At 39.4% G+C, this 18,313-nt stretch overlaps 1 protein-coding gene across 1 annotated transcript in view; it reads left to right on the top strand.

Moving 5' to 3' along the window:
* Positions 1-18,313, top strand: part of ankrd24 (ankyrin repeat domain 24) — a 98,526-nt gene that overhangs the window by 58,244 nt on the left and 21,969 nt on the right. The window contains exons 10-15 of the mRNA XM_063013411.1: positions 6,914-6,936; positions 7,412-7,486; positions 7,884-8,003; positions 8,128-8,269; positions 10,067-10,185; positions 13,836-14,005. Of these exons, the coding sequence (XP_062869481.1) occupies positions 6,914-6,936; positions 7,412-7,486; positions 7,884-8,003; positions 8,128-8,269; positions 10,067-10,185; positions 13,836-14,005 (649 nt within the window). The remainder of the gene's footprint in view (positions 1-6,913; positions 6,937-7,411; positions 7,487-7,883; positions 8,004-8,127; positions 8,270-10,066; positions 10,186-13,835; positions 14,006-18,313) is intronic.

Here is an 18,313-nt window from a genome sequence, read left to right as displayed (position 1 = left end):
CACAGCCCTCCTCTTCTCGCCCATGCATTCTGCCCAGACGTCTCTTCCGCCAATCAAGGTCATTACACAGCGTATGAAGACCCACCCACCCACACATAGTCCGGCCCCCACCCTGCAGATACGGTGGTCAATTAGTATCTGCTGCAGGCACTGCCAATTGTGCCTGCTAGATGGCGCCCAGCTGACCGGTGGCAACACCGAGTTTCGAGTTCCACCGGAATATCTCGCTTGACATATAAACTGATAATTTATCCAGATTATCAAAAGTAGACTTTGGGACTATCAAAAGTAGACGGATGGCATCTGAAACAAATAAAGCAGCCTGGGCAGAATATTTATAACATGCTTTCAATATGGTCTAGTAGAGAGAGGGGAGGTGTGGACCATTAGTTCAACTTCTTACTAACCAAACTATTCTTACACCAAACTATTTTCTTATGATTGAACTTATTATGGCTTTGTGCAAATTTGGGGATGTATATAACAAGATATTTAATACAATCTTTTAGCCATTTAAACCCACTATTAGCCATTTGTGGTATTCTGCCATTAATATTTGTATCTCCTCCGACACACAAAGGAGGCAATCTTCTGGCCCTGGTCTTCAGCCGTCCAGCTTCTGTTCTGGACCTCACCGTCACCCCACTTCACCTCTCCAACCATCACTTTGTGTCCTTCTCTCTCTATCTCCCAACTCTTTCTACCTCCAACCACACTTACACCCTTAAAACACGCCCCAATCTTCACTCTTTATCTTCCTCCCTGCTGATCTCCAACATCCTAACTTCACTACTGAACCCTGACATGCTTGCTACCCTTCCACTCAACTCCGCAACTAATACTCTACTCTCTTCTCTTTCAACATCCCTCGATCAGCTCTGTCCTCTTACCCTCAAACGAGGAAAACGTTCTCACCCTGCTCCTTGGCTTTCAGATGCATTGCGCAGCAACAGAAGAGAATTAAGGGCAGCTGAGAGAAAGTGGAGGAAATCTAAGCTTGGTGTTGATCTCCACTCCTACCACGATCTGCTGTCCAGGTTCTCATCCGACGTGACTGCTGCAAAAACATCTTTTTACAAAGCCAAGCTTGAACAATCTGCTGCTGACCCACGTAAGCTTCATGCTTTCTTTTCCTCTCTTCTGAACCCTCCTCCTCCTCCCCCATCTGCCTCTCTTACTGCTACTGACTTTGCAACATTCTTTCAGGACAAGATTGACAAAATCAATCAATCCTTCTCTCCGACTGACCCACTTTCAACTGACCCTCAGCCCACCAACACACTCACCAGCTTCCCCCCACTCACCATGGATGAGGTTGCACAGCTCCTCTCATCCAGCAATCCCACTACATTCACACTCGACCCTATACCATCCACCATCCTCAAAGACATCTCACAGGACCTAATCCCCTTCATCACACCCATCATCAACAACTCCCTGACATCAGGTGTTGTCCCTACTGCTTTTAAGAAGGCTCAGGTTATTCCCCTTCTTAAGAAACCTACACTAGACACTACAGACATTAACAACTACAGATCTGTCTCACTCCTCTCTTTTCTATCCAAAATTCTTGAACGTGCTGTCTATAACCAACTATCTGCCTTTCTTACTCAAAATGACCTCCACAATCCGTACCAGTCTGGCTTCAAGGCAGCGCATTCTACGGAAACAGCACTTGTAGCTGTTACTGAGAAGCTTCATGCAGCCAAAGCAGCCAAACTGTCATCTGTCCTTATTCTTCTTGACCTCTCTGCAGCCTTCTCCTACCACTCCTATGCAGATGACACTCAGCTCGTTCTGTCATTTCCTCCTTCAGACACACAAGTCTCAGCTCAGATCTCAGCATGTCTGCGAGATATCTCACAATGGATGTCAGCTCATCATCTAAAACTTAATCCCAGCAAGACAGAGATGTTGCTCATTCCCGGAGATCAGTCTCCAACCCAGGACCTAGTCATTTCTCTTGATGACTCCCAGATCAGACCATCTGATAAGGTACGATGCCTTGGTGTTGTCCTGGATAACCAGCTGAACTTCTCTCCTTATATAGCCAACATGACAAGATCGTGCCGGTTCCTCCTCTACAACATCAGGAAGATTCGACCATTTCTCTCCAGGGAAGCTACCCAGATCCTGGTCCAATCACTTGTAATCTCACGGTTGGACTACTGCAACTACCTCCTGGCAGGAGCTCCCATGTCCACTATTAAACCCTTGCAGCTCATTCAAAATGCAGCTGCCCATCTGGTTTTTAACCAGCCCAAACACTGCCACATCACCTCCCTACTGCGTTCTCTTCACTGGCTTCCTGTAGCTGCACGCATTCAGTTTAAAACACAGATGCTCGCCTACAAAGCCAAAAATGGACCAGCCCCAAGCTACCTTCGTGGTCTAATCAAACCCCGCTCTGTACCACGCAACCTCCGAGATTCTAGTCTCGCTCGACTTGAGCCTTCACCCAGGACTAAAGGAAGACAAGCATCACATCAAGGCTCTTCTCTGTTCTAGCACCCAAGTGGTGGAATGAACTTCCTCTGTCCGTCCGAACATCTGAGTATCTTGCTGTCTTTAAAAAACTATTAAAAACCCACCTTTTACTTAAGTACTTAAGCTGACTTGTACTTATTTACTAAAAATTTTTTTTCCATTTCCAAAAAAAAAAAACCCAACACTTTGGTTCTAACAGGTTTCAGCAGATTTGTGTTCTTCAACTGTTGTTTACTTAAACTTGAGAAATGAAATGTTCACTATGGAAGCACTTCTGTAAGTCGCTCTGGATAAGAGCGTCTGCTAAATGCAGAAAATGTAAATGTAAATCTTATGCTTTTACCACAGCTGATTTTGTATCCGGAATATTATCCAGTTTCTTTAGTTGTGGTATCATTGCATAAAAGAAGTTTTATAGCCACCAAGCTGGAACCCAGAGACCAAAGCATATTGGGTCTGGGTGAATTATTCCTAGGAACACTGTCTCCAGTATTTTTATGTCTGCATTTAGGAGACTTATTGGGCGGAAAGACCCACTCAGAGAATGCCTGTCTGTCTTAGCCCTGTGCATTAAAATAGGTAAGTGTAGCGCAACTGTAGTTTAGGTAGTTTTTTGGTATAATCAGATTGTCAAAAACCTATCTATGGAGACGTTTGTGGTTCCTGACTTTCAGAGTGGGGTCTAAAGTTACTTCTGCCGTTTTGATTAAAGGACTGATCAACACTTTTTTATAAGGACTTATTCAGCATATTTTTTGGAGATCAGTTTGAACTCTGATTGAAGAGAGAAGGTTTCAAGTTTTGGCATAGGGAGTTGTAGCATAGGCTTCATCAAACTGCAGTAGTTCAGTTAAAATACTAAAATACTAAGCCAATTTTGGACGGATATAACTTGGTCCCGCATCTGAACTTTAAAAAATCCCAGATAGTTGAAGGAGTGTTATTGATTTAAAAAAATGTTGGTCTGGCTGGTGATAGATTGTATAAAGTTCCTGTCTGAGAGAAAAAGGAAATTAAATCTCCACTTATCAGAGGGAGGTGGTTTAATGTTATGCTTTTGTATAAGCAGGAGTGTTCAGTGAGGAAGTAGTCAATAGAGGAATAAGAGTGATTCATGATATTGTCTAGTGAAGGGGTGTAGAAACCACCATTGGGCATCTAAAAAGTGGCTATCTAAAAAGGGGAGGGTCCAATTAAATGCATAGATGTTGGCTAAAATAACAGGTGTTTTATATAATATCCCAGAAACAATTATGTATCTGCCCGATTAAATGTCTTTTGTATTGCAGAAAAACAATGTTTTAGATTCTCCAGGTAGGAAATTTTATTGCATTATTTATTTCCTTAACAGTACAACTTTCAAATTATTTAGCTGCCATATATGACAACCCTAGGAAGAGTTTGAATGCCTGATTGGTCAGATTGCGCATGAGGTTTTTGCCACTGCTAGCATGGAAACCGATTGAAAAAAAGAAATATAAATAAAAAAAGGAAGTAACTAAGAAAAGAAAACATGTAACTCGACCGTTATAGTTGAATATCTGTATATTACCAGTCTTGCTTTTCACAAATAACATTTGTGAAATATCTCTCACTAATCACTGAACTATCTTTTTAGTAAGTGTTCTGTAAAATTATTACTAACAGGGTAATCAGAATAGCACACAACATTCTAAAGGACACAACCCACCCACAACATGGTCTCTTTACCCTCCTTACATCGAGGAGTGTGAAATGAAGAACCACCAGATTAAGAAGCACATCACAACACACACACACACACACACAAGCCCTAACTGTTAAATCTGACTTGCTATATGCATATGACACTTTGTGACTCAGAGCACTTTGCAGGTTTCTTAACAGGTTTCTCAGCAGGTCCTTTGCTAAATAGGGAATACCCATTGGACACATTGACTTACAAAGTTTGGTGCTTCATCAAACAACAACCATCACCCTTATGGTTATAAAGAGCAATGTTAAAGAGTTGTGTGAGCTAGCACAATGTCCTAGGCAGTACTATGCTATGACCCCAAAACCTACAGCGGGTTAGTGTTGCTGAACTGCTAAATGTGTAAATAGTTCTCAGAAAACAACTCTGCTTTAGATATCTGGTCCACCTTTGAAGAAAGGCCTGGTCTTTTAAAGCAGAACAGTGTCCACTGCTTGTGGGAGGGTGCTGTTCTTATTTCATGTAGCATAGCGAAGAGGGTTATGTCAGTGTAGTGACAGATAGTGGTTATTGAGTTAACTTTTAGAACCCAAACTATTAAAACTATTTATAGTTTTAATAAACTATTAAACTATTAACTATTAAACTATTAAAAAACTATTACCCTGTTATTTGCAAACAATAACATTCTTAAAAAGGTATGTTTTAATAACCTAACTAGTATTAATCTAAATCTATTTATTGTTTTTATCTACCCAGATAAAAAAAAAAAAAAAAAAAAAAAAAAAAAAAAAAAATAAAAGTTTGGACTACTAAACATTAAACTGAAACCTGGACTAGTACTAATGAGTATTTAGGTTTATATGACGCATCTCTTCCTGGTTACAGTAAAACGAATTTTAGTGGTTGTGGTGAAGGTGTAGCAACAAATTATGACAAAGACATAGGCCCTATTGTAAAAATAACTTACATAACTAACTCATTTGAAATGCTAGTTGGGGTGGCACGGTGGCTAAGTGGGTAGTACTGTTGCCTCACAGCAAGAAGATCCCTGGTTCAATCCCCAGGTGGGGATTCTAAAATAGACTTTCTGTGTGGAGTTTGCATGTTCTCCCCGTGTCTGCATGGGTTAACTCTGGATGCTCCAGTTTCCTCCCACAGTCCAAAGACATGCAAGTGAGGTGAATTGGAGACACTAAACTGTCCATGACTGTGTTTGATAAAACCTTGTGAACTGATGAAACTTATGTGTAATGAGTAACTACAATTTCCTATCATGAATGTAATCAATGTAATCAAAGTGTAAAACATGATGTTAAAATCCTAATAAACAAACAAACAAACAAATGCTAGTTGCTAACATAGCTAATTAATCCTCATTTTATATTAAAAAAGTGTTTAAGCTAATTAATATTTACTGACTCCCTGGTTCCAAGTTGTAAGTTAAGCAGTTAAGCCCTAGAGGATGCCCATCCAACAGGTAGCAGAGCCGAGATTCAAACCCGGGAGCTCAGAAACTCGGTGTTGGTGGGCTAGCGGATTATCTCGCTGCACCTGAGTGCCCTGAATATGCTCTTTTAATACTACAGAGTCAACTTCTTTTCAACTCAAAACAAGGTTTTGGTGCTTGTGTTGCAGCATGCATCTTTGCCCAAATTTAAACTGAACAAATATAAGTCGTGCCAACTCAAATCAATATTGCTCTGAAGTCTAGAAATGTAGCAGATTTTGTAGAGCTTGTTGAGTTTAGTTTACAAGGCAAATTATATGTCAATGAAATAAAAACATTTAGAAGCATCAAATGTGTTTTATTGGGTGCATTTTTAAATATATTTTTAAGTATTTATTGCTTAAAGTCAGAATCAGTTTTTACCAACAGTGTTGTTGCAAAGTCTGGGGGTTTACACTGAAATAGGCTGTTTTTATATATATTTATATATTCTTAAGATATGTGGATATTACACAACATTTGAAATAAAAACATATACATGAATCCTGATAATAAGAAAAATCATGTTACTTTACTTTTCTGTGTGGGATGTGTGGTTGCCTATCCTGGGGTCTGGGCAGTCTGGTGTTTTCAACTTCTTTCACTATTGCTGGCCCAGTTATGATATTTTGGCTAGACTGTCTGCGCTGGGTTTCACCCCAGGACCGGGACTGTCCACCACAACTATAGATATAGAAAGGTGGGGGAGGTAGGTGCTGATGTGCTCATAGTACTCATAGAAGTCTCATAGTACTCTCTGTAAAATTGACATCTCACTGTTAATGACTTCATATCACATTTAAACTACAACTTTTGTTTTTGTAAGATGGTTCTGATGTTAACCTTTTTACCCATCTGAGGTTGAAGCCTGCAAGTTTGTGGCTGCCATGCCGGCAGTTCCGTTCCTGCTGAATGTGATGGGAATTTGCCATATGTCCAGACATAACTATTAGACTTTACTACAGACTGGACTGAAAGATGATGAACTCTAAATCAAATTCTTTATGCTTTTTAAGATTTCTTTCTTGTAATTTTTATGAAGTTTTCCCTTGCCCCTTGATTTTTTAACAGTGGGTTTTTGTTTAATATAATATAATATTGTGTAAAGTTGCTTTGAGATAATGTTAAATGTAAAAGACCATTTCAAAATCTGGATTAAGACATCTTAAACAGACTAGCACCTGCATGTATTTTGTCACTGCTTGTCACTAAATATGAACAGTATGTTCCAAGGAGTCTCAGTGTTTTTTGTTTTTTTTTCATAGCTGCAGGGGAGACAAGTAAAGAGGTAAGTCTAACCAAAAGCTGCTTTGTACGTCATACATTACGTTAACATTATGTACAACAATTAAGTCGGCCTGTGATAATTACTAGCAGAAGGAAGGTCAATGCACAGTGGATCCAAACAATTTATCAACCCTCGGGGCTGCAGCACTCATTAGCGCTGCAGCTTAATTCTGCATTGTAAATGCATACCTTGAATTCATCATGCCTCTGAGTCTTTGCATGGTGCATGACAAAGCCGGTGAAGTTGTTGGCAAGTGTTGCATTCTATACTGCAGATAAAAGAGCTCTTAAAATTTTAAACCCTTAAAAGGTATTTTAAAAATGTTATTATAAAAGACATGGCATTTATTTAAACATGCATAAAGCTTTCTTACCACATAAAGAGTATATGTGAAGACGAACAAAGTTGATTCCTGCATTGCTGTCTTTGATTCAGTCTAAACTACTGTTTATCCCTGATTAATTTGCACCTTCAGATGCCCTCTACACTACCAGGGGTGAGCACAGCTCGCAAGAGAAAGGCACCTGCTCCTCCAAAATCTCCCCAACAGGTATAAGAAGCAATTTAAACTTTGTTTATTCAACCTAGTATTGCTCTCATTAATGTTGCTGTGCTTTGGAGGACAGAGTATGCATTTTTGCCCAGGCTTTGATTCTGGACACACCAACAGCCTAATTACAAAATCACTTATTTTCCTGCTCTTAACACTTAGCATCCATCTCAAATGCAAATAATGTCACATTTAACTCTCAGCAAATAAGTTATTATTTGTCCATAAAGCCTCATAAGTCTGTTTTGCATTTACTGTATATATCATAAATATGTCATCATCATTATTAAGGTGATTTTGTTCAGACATGATTATAATATGCTATATTACATTTTTTTATTCTTTTGTACATGACAGTATTTATGTTGTGTTTTTTGTCTATTTTCTTTGGTGTGAGGCCGAGGATGAGGAAGTGTACGAGGAGATTCGCAGGCTGCGGCTGGAGAGGGGACGTCTTCTACAAAAGGTCAAAGCTCTGGAACAGCAACAAAGCAGTGCCACTATTGCACTGAAAGAGGTACTGCATTTCTTATTTATGCTCAGTGTGTGATAATATACACTATAAAAATCCAGTTGGATATATTAAAATGTAATAAATTGTGGCTAAGCTGTCTTTGAAATTTGATCTGGACTGGGTTTAGGTGAGCTCACTGAGACAGCATTTAATAGAGGCAGAGGCAGAGCGAGATTGTCTGCAATTGGCGTTAGAGGAACTAAAAGTTCAGCATTGTGGTGCAGCCTGCGATTTAAGGAAAACAAGTGATAATACTCTTGACCTCCCAGGTAAGCGTTGTTCTTCTCATTTGCATTGGCCCCAATCTAACAGATCTAAATCTTGATGTGCAACCGCTCTGCAGGTAAGTATGCTAATTTTAGGAGTCAACCAATTTTTATATGTTAAATACAACCCCAAATCAGAAAAAGTTGGGACAGTATGGAAAATGCAAATAAAATAAAAATACATTTACTTTGACTTTTATTTGATTGCAGACAGGAGGAACCAAAGATATTTTATGTTTTGTCTGCTCAACTTCATTTCATTTATTAATAAACATCCATTCCTGCATTTCAGGCCTGCAACACAGTCTAAAAGAAGTTGGGACAGGGGCAATTTAGGGCTAGTAATGAGGTGAAAAAACTAAATAATGATGAGATTTTAAACAGGTGATGTCAACAGGTGATTGTAATCATGGTTTGGTACAAAAGCAGCATCCAGTAAAGGCTGAGTCTTTGATGAGCATAGATGGCCAGAGGATCTCCAGTTTGTCAACAAATGTGTGAGAAAATGATTGAAATGTTTACAAACAATGTACCTTAAAAAAGATTGGAAGGGATTTGCATATTCCTCCCTCTACAGTGCATAATATCATTAAACCATTCAAGGAATCAGGAGGAATTTCAGTGCATAAAGGCCAAAAACGCAAGCTTAAGCTGAATGCCCGTGATCTTTGATCCCTCAAATGCCACTGCATCAAGAACCGCCACTCAACAATAGCTGATTTAACCACATGGGCAAGGGATTACTTTGACAAACCTTTGTCAAGCACTACAATACGGAGTTACATGCACACATGCCACTTAAAACCTTACTGTGCAAAAAGAAGCCTTATGTTAACCATGTCCAGAAGCGGGACTTCTCGGGGCTCAGAGGCATCTAGGATGGACCATCACACAGTGGAAATGTGTATTGTGGTCAGATGAATCAGCATTCCAGGACTTTTTTTTGAAAAAATGGACGCCGTGCGCTCCAGACCAAAGACAAAAAGGACCATCCAGACTGTTATCAGCAACAAGTCCAAAAGCCAGGGTCTATGGGGTTGTGTCAGTGCCCTTGGCAAAGGTCATTAACACTTCTGTGATGGCAGCATTAATGTAGAAAAGTACATTGAGATGTTAGAGCAACATATGCTGCCTTAAAGATGTAATCTTTTCCAGGGATGTTCATGCATTTTTCAACAAGACAATGCAAAACCACATGCTGCACACATTACAAAAGCATGGCTGCGAAAGAAGAGGGTACGGGTACTGGACTGGCCTGCCTGCAGTCCTGACCTGTCCCCAATAGAGAATTTTGAAAGGAAAAATGCGACAACGATGACCCCGTACTGTTGTAAATCTTAAGATGTGTGCAGGAAGAATGAGACAAAATAAAAGCTGAAACACTAAATCACTTGGTATCCTCGGTGCCAAGACGTCTTTAAAGTGTGGGGAAAAGGAATGGCAACATTACAAAGTGGTAAATGCTTTACCGTCCCAACTTTTTTTGGAATGTGTTGCAGACCTGAAATACAGGAATGGATGTTTATTAATAAATTAAATGAAGTTGAGCAAATAAAACATGAAATATCTCAGGTCCATCCTGTCTGCAATCAAATAAAAGTCAAAGTAAATGTAAGAAACTCTGTGTTTTTTTTTATTATTTGCTTTTTCCATGCTGTCCCAATTTTTTCTGATTTGGGGTTGTAAAAAAAAAAGAAACCAAAATCCCAGTGTTTGTTAGATAATATGGATGTGTATGCCAATCCTGTTATTAAAATAAATTAGATTAATAAAGTACATTCTTTGTATCTCCATTAACAGCTGAGACTTGGGGGCAGCCAGAAGACACAGAGGCTAGACAGCTGAACAGCATGGAGCGACTATGTAGGCAAGTGGAGGAGTTGACTGCACAGAATGCTGAACTGTTGCTCAAAGTGCAGGTGCGGTTTCCCACAAATGCACAGACACACCTATTGTTAAATGTGGACTTGTCTTATTTGTTCACATTAAATGTTTGTGTGGACATATACACCACAATTATCTTATAAATTTCTAAATTAAATAATGTGGGAGAGAAAGTTTGCATTATATTTATAAATATATGAAAAATCTGCAGATTTGTATTGTAAAAATTAGGGCTGGCTCGATACAACTTTTTCATGTCCGATACCGATACTGCAAATCGAGTATCTGCCGATACTGATACCAATCTGATACAGTAATTTCTGCTCTCAAACAACTAAGCAGTAATAATATGTCTCAATGCACCATGGTTAAACTAGCTATCTAAATAACAATGCTCAGACTGTGAAACAAATATTCTAAAGGAATAAATACATAACCTACAACATCACACTTATGCAAAACTGCTGTTTTTATTTTAACTTTTAAACACAGAACATTTAGCAGTATTTTTGGCTTGTTTAACAAAATTGGAAGATGTAGATGTCACTCAAATGCGATGGACCAATTAGAATTGATGCAGTGATTGGTTGAGATTTTCTGTTAAAGTTCTGTCATGTTTTTAGATTATTAAAAACCAAAGCGCGCTTATTAAAAAACCCTGCTGGATTTTGAAGTGGACATCTGTGTCTAAACGGAAAATGGTGTAGTTTGTTTTATTTCATAACACTAATGAATTAAATTTCATTGAGGATGTGAAATATCTCCAAATGGAACAAGATAGGTTTTCTTGATCTCAGGTGAGCGATTTATCATTTATAAAGCGGTTTTTATATGTGGCAGTAGTAGATGATTTTTTTAAATGCTAAAAGTTTAACTAGATCAGTGTGTTTTAATTTCTGAATGGCTACTGCAGATGAGTTGTAGATCAGTGGCACATGTTAATGATGTCATCAAGATTCACCTTGTTACGGCTGTTGGAACGTATCTTTGTGTGTTATTTGCTTTACAAACAATGGCCTTATTTACATTAAGAGTTATTTACATTAAGCAACAGTATCCGATCCAGTAATTTGGGCCAAAATCGATACAGAGTATCGGATTGGTGCCATCCCTAGTAAAAATACTAATAAACATTTAAACATTTGAAGGGAAAAAACAAACCTTATAGTTGTAAAATTATTTGTTGTCAGATCATGCCAAAGTATCTTCATTGGGTTAAGGTCTGAAACTTTACTAAGCCTTTAGTAGGTATATTTTATTCATTTTCATCATTCTGGTCTTAATTTGGCACTTTGGAACTTTACCCCAATATTTAAATAAAATTTTTAAGTGCAATTTTAGCCCAGGCCCTAACACTCACTAAGCCAGTCCAGTACCCTCTTTTATTTTTTTATTTGTTTTGGAAATGTTATACTGTCTCATTTTCTTCTGATTTGGAGTGTATAGAGTACTTTACTTTTAGTGGAGTGTATAGAGTGCTTTAGGTTTTGTTTGTTAGGTTTTGTTTGAAATTAAAGTTTGTTTAACAATCTGAAACAATTAGGTGTGACAAACAAGCAAAAATTCAAGCATAACTTTTGATGGCATTATTTTAGAATGACATAAGTTTAATTTGATAATAAATCTTTAAAAATTAATTTGGCTCACTAATACTTTTTGATGAGTAAATAAAAATCCAAGAACTAGCAAATCAAAGTTAGGCACTGGTAATACATGGCAAAACCTCAACAGGAAACTTAGACAAGACTAGGAATGTAGAAATAAAGGCTTGGTCTAGCACTAATAAAATACTTTGACAAGAATAAAGACACATTAAGGAGCAGCCGGGACTGGCAAGAGGACTGGGAACGAGACTGGCAGCAGGATGAAAACCAGCCAAGACCAATGGGACTGGCAGGACTGGCAATGGAACTTGATTAAGTGATGGGATCAGCGGCTGGACTAGAGGGCCAGCAATGGTGGAACTGGTGGATCTAGTGGGGCAGGCAAGTGAACTGAATGGCCAACATGGACCACCAATGGGTTAAATCGAGTACAGGCTGGGCCCAACAACAGGACTGAAAGGCTATTTGGGGCTGAAGGGCTGGCTGGGACCAGCGACAGGAATTACAGCAGGTCTAGAGAGCAGGCTGGAGAAGCAAAGCAGTCCTTGTAGAAGTTGGAAGGCGTCACAACACCTGACATCCCAGACTCTCCTGGGATGTCAGGTGTTGTGACGCCTTCCAACTTTTACAAGGACTGCCTCTGCACCATGGCTTCTTGGAGCTCTGGTGGAGACACAACATTCAGTCCATGACAGGTGACGTAAAAACCGAAGTAGATTGTAGGTTAACTGCCATTTTGTAGATATTCAGTGGGCAAGGCTGTTCTGTCCTTAGCATTTTATTTTTGTTTGTTTTATTTTTTAAGAAATTGTACAATTGTTCTTAAATAATAAAAAGCTACAGCATTAGAATGCAACATTCACACAAATAAAGTTATAATATTAATTCAAAATGTAATTAGTTAAGTAAAGGATAGCTCTTACGCTATTGTGTCCACCTACTTTGTGCTGATGCTGCATCTTGTTTCCCTTGTGTTGTGAATAGAGCTGCTTTTAATCCTGTCTTGCATGTGTGTATAATCAAAATTTTCATACATGTTCTTGACTATTTCCTTGTTAAACAATGCCAAATAAAGTATGGAAACCAGTTGTTACACTGTAACAATAACAGAACCCTTTTGGTGCTATATATAGGTGCTATACAGTATATAGATATACAGTATCTCACAAAAGTGAGTACACCCCTCACATTTCTGCAAATATTTTATTATATCTTTTCATGGGACAACACTATAGAAATGAAACCTGGATATAACTTAGAGTAGTCAGTGTACAGCTTGTATAGCAGTGTAGATTTACTGTCTTCTGAAAATAACTCAACACACAGCCATTAATGTCTAAATAGCTGGCAACATAAGTGAGTACACCCCACAGTGAACATGTCCAAATTGTGCCCAAAGTGTCAATATTTTGTGTGACCACCATTATTATCTAGCACTGCCTTAACCCTCTTGGGCATGGAATTCACCAGAGCTGCACAGGTTGACAGGATGACATCACGGAGCTGGTGGATGTTAGACACCTTGAACTCCTCCACCTTCCACTTGAGGATGCCCCACAGGTGCTCAATTGGGTTTAGTCCATCACCGTTACCTTCAGCTTCCTCAGCAAGGCAGTTGTCATCTTGGAGGTGTGTTTGGGGTCGTTATCGTGTTGGAAAACTGCCATGCGGCCCAGTTTCTGAAGGGAGGGGATCATGCTCTGTTTCAGAATGTCACAGTACATGTTGGAATTCATGCTTCCCTCAATGAACCGCAGCTCCCCAGTGCCGGCAGCACTCATGCAGCCCAAGACCATGATGCTTGACTGTAGGCAAGAGACAGTTGTCTTGGTACTCCTCACCAGGGCGCCGCCACACATGCTGGACACCATCTGAGCCAAACAAGTTTATCTTGGTCTCGTCAGACCCCAGGGCATTTCAGTAATCCATGTTCTTGGACTGCTTGTCTTCAGCAAACTGTTTGCGGGCTTTCTTGTGCGTCACCTTCCTTCTGGGATGACGACCATGCAGACTGAGTTGATGCATTTACGTTACATTAATTGTTTTTGTATTAATTTTCTTTAATGTGGTTATCTTTTCAGATGCTGGAGTTGTTTGAAAAGGATGACACAGACATGCAGAGCTCCACCCTAGCCTTTGTGTCCATGAGTACTTATGACTCTCTTAGGAGGGAGTTTGAGCAGCTGCAGGAGAAATACATCAGTGCACAGAATTCTACTGAAGGCTTAGCCATTGCAAAGAATTTTCCTGGGTAATGTAGTCATTATTTGCTAATCACTTAACAAGGTGATTTTTAACTCTTTATGTACAGTGCCTATAAAAATTTTATATTCCTTTGGAATTGTCACTTTTTTTGTTTTACAGACTGAAATCAGAACTCACATGAGTTCTGAAAATGTTTTTTTTAGCTTTATTTACACATTTTGCCTTACAAAATTTAAATACTGAGAAAAAAGGGAACCTTTAATTAAAAAAATGTAAGAGTTGAAAGAAAGATCAGTCCCCTGATTTAGTACCTTGTAGAGCCACCTTTTGCTTTAATTACAGTCAGCAGTTTGATTGGATATGTCCTTATCAACCTTTGTATAGGAGGGTGGGCTCTCTTTCTTACATGTTTCTCTCTCTCTCTGGACCTCTGTTCTTTCTATCCGGTGCGACTTTGGGTTCTGAGGGGCTGGAGGTTAAGGCACATGTGCAAAGTGAGGCAGCACAAAATAGGCAAAGTTATACTTAGGTGGGGAGGAGCGTTGGTTTATTGAAATATTAGCAGGTACTTCCAGAATTTCACAAAAGTTTAAAGTCTGATCACTGCTCTTTGCCTATTTAAATCTGTACACACAAAATTACTGGGCGGCTGTAGGAAGGAGTCTGTCATTTGCTTTGCATAGTAGGCCTCAGGCAATGGTTGCTCAGCTAAGTAGGCCTCAGCTGCTTGCCTGGGTAGGCCTTGGTTGCTTGGCTAAGTAGGCCTCATTTATCTCGGCCTCCTAATAGGTGTTGATTGCACGCAATGTCCCCAAATTCATCTAATCTATCTAAATCTTTAACAGGACCTCTCTTTGGCCATCCAGTTTCTATCTGGTCATCTTATTCAAAAGTGTTCATTTAGTTCTAGCAACCTTTTTACATAAGCACTTTCCTATTAAGCAAATAATAATAATAATAAGTTACACTTATATAGCACCTTTCACAAAACTCAAGGTCGCTTTACATACAAAAATAACAATCACACCGAACTAGCAGGGGAGGAAAGGAAAAAGTGCAGAGAAAAGAGATGGGTTTTTAGTAAAGTTTTAAATTTAGATAGAGAAGTAGTAGAACGTAGCGAGGATGGAAGAAAGTTCCAAAGCGAAGGGGCAGCAACACTGAAAGATCGGCTACCCATGGTGCTCAGTCTGAACCTGGGAACCACTAGGAGACCAGCATCTGATGACCTTAGGTTACAGGAGGGATTGTAGAATTTTAGGAGGTCTGAAAGATAAACAGGACCCAAACCATAGAGTGCCTTATAGGTGATAAGTATGATTTTGTACTGTATGCGCATGGTAATGGGCAGCCAGTGAAGCTGCTCCAGCCTCCAGGACTGGGGTGATGTGGTCAGACTTCTTTGTATGGGTTAAGATCCGTGCAGCAGAATTCTGGACTATTTGCAACGGGCGTATTGATTTGGAGGGAAGCCCATGGAGCAGAGAATTGCAATAATCCAGCCGAGAAGTCACAAAAGCATGGATCAGTGTCTCAGCTGCCGTAGAGTACAGTAGAGGGCGGATGCAAGCAATGTTGCGGAGATGAAAGAATGCAGACCTGGATAGAGATTTTATATGCGGTTCAAAACACAGAAGGGGATCGAACAGAACACCAAGATTGCGGACAATGACTGAGGGTGTGATTATGATGTCATTTATAGAAAGAACATGGTTAGAAAGAGAGTAGACAGTAGACTTTGTACCAGTAATTAGAAACTCTGTTTTCTGAGCATTCAGTAAGAGAAAATTAGCCCGAAGCCAGGAGTTTAGTTCATTAAGGCACCTAAATAGGTGAACGGGAGGAAAAGGATCGGTCGGTTTGAAACTGAGATAAACCTGAGTGTCAACAGCGTAACAATGAAAATTTAACTTGTACCTGCAAAAAATTTTGCCGAGTGGGAGGATATAGATGATAAAAAGGAGGGAACCAAGGATGGAACCCTGAGGGACACCTTGCTTGATGGACACTGTATCTGATACATAATTCCTGATTGCGATAAACTGATGCCTATCAGTCAGATACGAATTAAACCAGGACAGTACAGTCCCTGATAGACCAATCTCAGTGAGCCGAGTTAAACGAAGGCTATGGTTTACTGTATCAAAGGCAGCAATAAGGTCCAGAAGCAATAGAATGGACGCACAACCGGTATCAGCAGATAAAAGGAGGTTATTTAGGACACACAGAAGAGCAGTCTCGGTGCTGTGGTGGGAATGAAAGCCAGATTGAAATTTTTCTAAAAGTTCACTTGAGTTCATAAAGTCAAGAAATGTAAGGAAGATTTGAGATTGGCCTAAAATTGCTCAAAACAGATCTGTCCAGGTCAGGTTTCTTAATGATCGGAGTAACGGCAGCAGTTTTTAGTGGAACAGGAACGTAGCCAGAGGAGAGTGAAAGATTGACTAGGTGACAGATAGGTTCTGATAGGACAAAAACACAGCACTGAAGAAGATGGGTGGGGACAGGGTCAAGTTGAGAGGATGAAGACTTCGAGTTTGTTATGATTTTGACAATATTGGCTGAAGCAGTCAGAGAGAAGGTTGAGAGTGAGAGTGATGAGGAAAAAGAGGAAGAGAGGGACCAGTGGTGGTCAGCAGGAGAGTTCAGCAATTCCTGATAAATGAGGAATTTGTCATCGAAAAAACTCAGGAAGGCATTACATAAATCAGTTGAGGCAGCCAGCGATTCAGACGGAGGGCGTAGGAGCTTGTTCACAGCTGAAAACAGAAGCTTAGGATCCTGTCCAGCTTTCCTAAGTACATCTGCATAATATGAAGAACGAGCAATATTTAATGCAGTCTTGTAATTAGACAGATGATCAGTATATGCTAAAAAGTGAACCTGCAGCCCAGATTTCTTATAAAGACGTTCAAGACGTCTACCAACTGTTTTCATAATACGGAGAGCAGGCGTAAACCAGGGAGACCTATGGGTAGAGGGCACAGACCTAGTTTTCACTGGTGCCAAGGTGTCAAGGCAAGCACAGAGAGTCCGGTTGTAAAATAAAACTGCATCATCAACAGATTGCATAGAGTTAATGCGAGCAAGGTTGAAAGTCTCCAGAGAAGCAGACAGAGAGAGAGAGTCAACAGCTTTTACAGTACGATAAGAGACTACAGTCTTAGGACGAGATTTGGAAGCAGGTAGAGAAAAAGAGGTATTGATTAGTAAATGATCGGATACACCTATACAATGTCCAGTCAAATAAGCTAAACTTGACACAAACTTATTATAACAAATTATACTTAACATTACATTCTTATACACTTGTGTTAAACATGAAACAATTCCTTCAATATTTTGAATATGTAAATACAATAGTTCATATTTAGGCTGTCAGCACACACAGAAACTTAATAAAACCACAAATGGGGGGGGGGGGGTCGCGACATTACGAGATTTTGTTTTTACTTCTAAAACTAAAACAATTTATTTTTACCCTCAGGAGACATATTTGATTAGTCTCGCTGACCACGCACACACGCACGTTTAATGTTATCCAGTTCAGTCTGAAAAAAGGACTGTTGGCTAGCAAAACTTAAAAATAGGGCTAACAGTGAAGATAAATCTGTGACAAAAGCAATGACTGCTCTGTGTGTGTGTGTGTCTTTAAGAGAGATGTATTGTGGGAGATGCTCTGTTTTCAATAAGTTCACTTTAAGTGATTCAGGAGTCGATTCATGAAGCGTGTTCAAATTTTTCTCCTCATCTCTTTGACCGTTTTCACTATTATTAATGAATGCTGTGGTTTTAAATAAACACCAGCTAACACAGAACATTTTGTGTGACTCGCTTTCAGGTGGGAGCCTTAATTAAACTGGCTGTTACCACAGAGCGGTAACCAAGTCAGACTTGTTCTGTCCGTGAAGCTAAAAGTTAGCTCACCTAAGTTTTCTGTCAGTCAAAGCAGATTATCCTGAACTAGCAAACTTAGCATTAATGTACTTTTGTTTCTACTTGGCTCTTGAAGTAACGTTTTCTGCTCTCATCTACATCAAAAGCAAGTACCGGTTATGATTTACGACTAGTTGAATTTCTATAATGTTCTCAAAGAATATGTTCAGCCGTCGCATTTAAAAGGATATAGCTTTCAATATTTTAATTTGCAATATTGCATCGTATGTATGATGTGATTAACAACGTTAATTACATTATTTTAGCTTGTCAAGAGCTTTCGCAATGTTTTCTGTGCGATGGTTGATGGGGGGGAGGGTGCAAGTTCAAGGTCTGCACACGAAGGGGAATGTATGTCCAAAAAGGTTGAAAACCCCTGGTCTAGATAAACTAATTTAACTTTGTGGGTATTTACATT

The sequence above is a fragment of the Trichomycterus rosablanca genome, chromosome 17 (genome assembly GCF_030014385.1).
Source record: "Trichomycterus rosablanca isolate fTriRos1 chromosome 17, fTriRos1.hap1, whole genome shotgun sequence".
Taxonomy (NCBI): Eukaryota; Metazoa; Chordata; class Actinopteri; order Siluriformes; family Trichomycteridae; genus Trichomycterus; species Trichomycterus rosablanca.
Note: the sequence above shows the minus strand (reverse complement) of the source record. Positions and strands in the feature narration are given on the sequence as shown.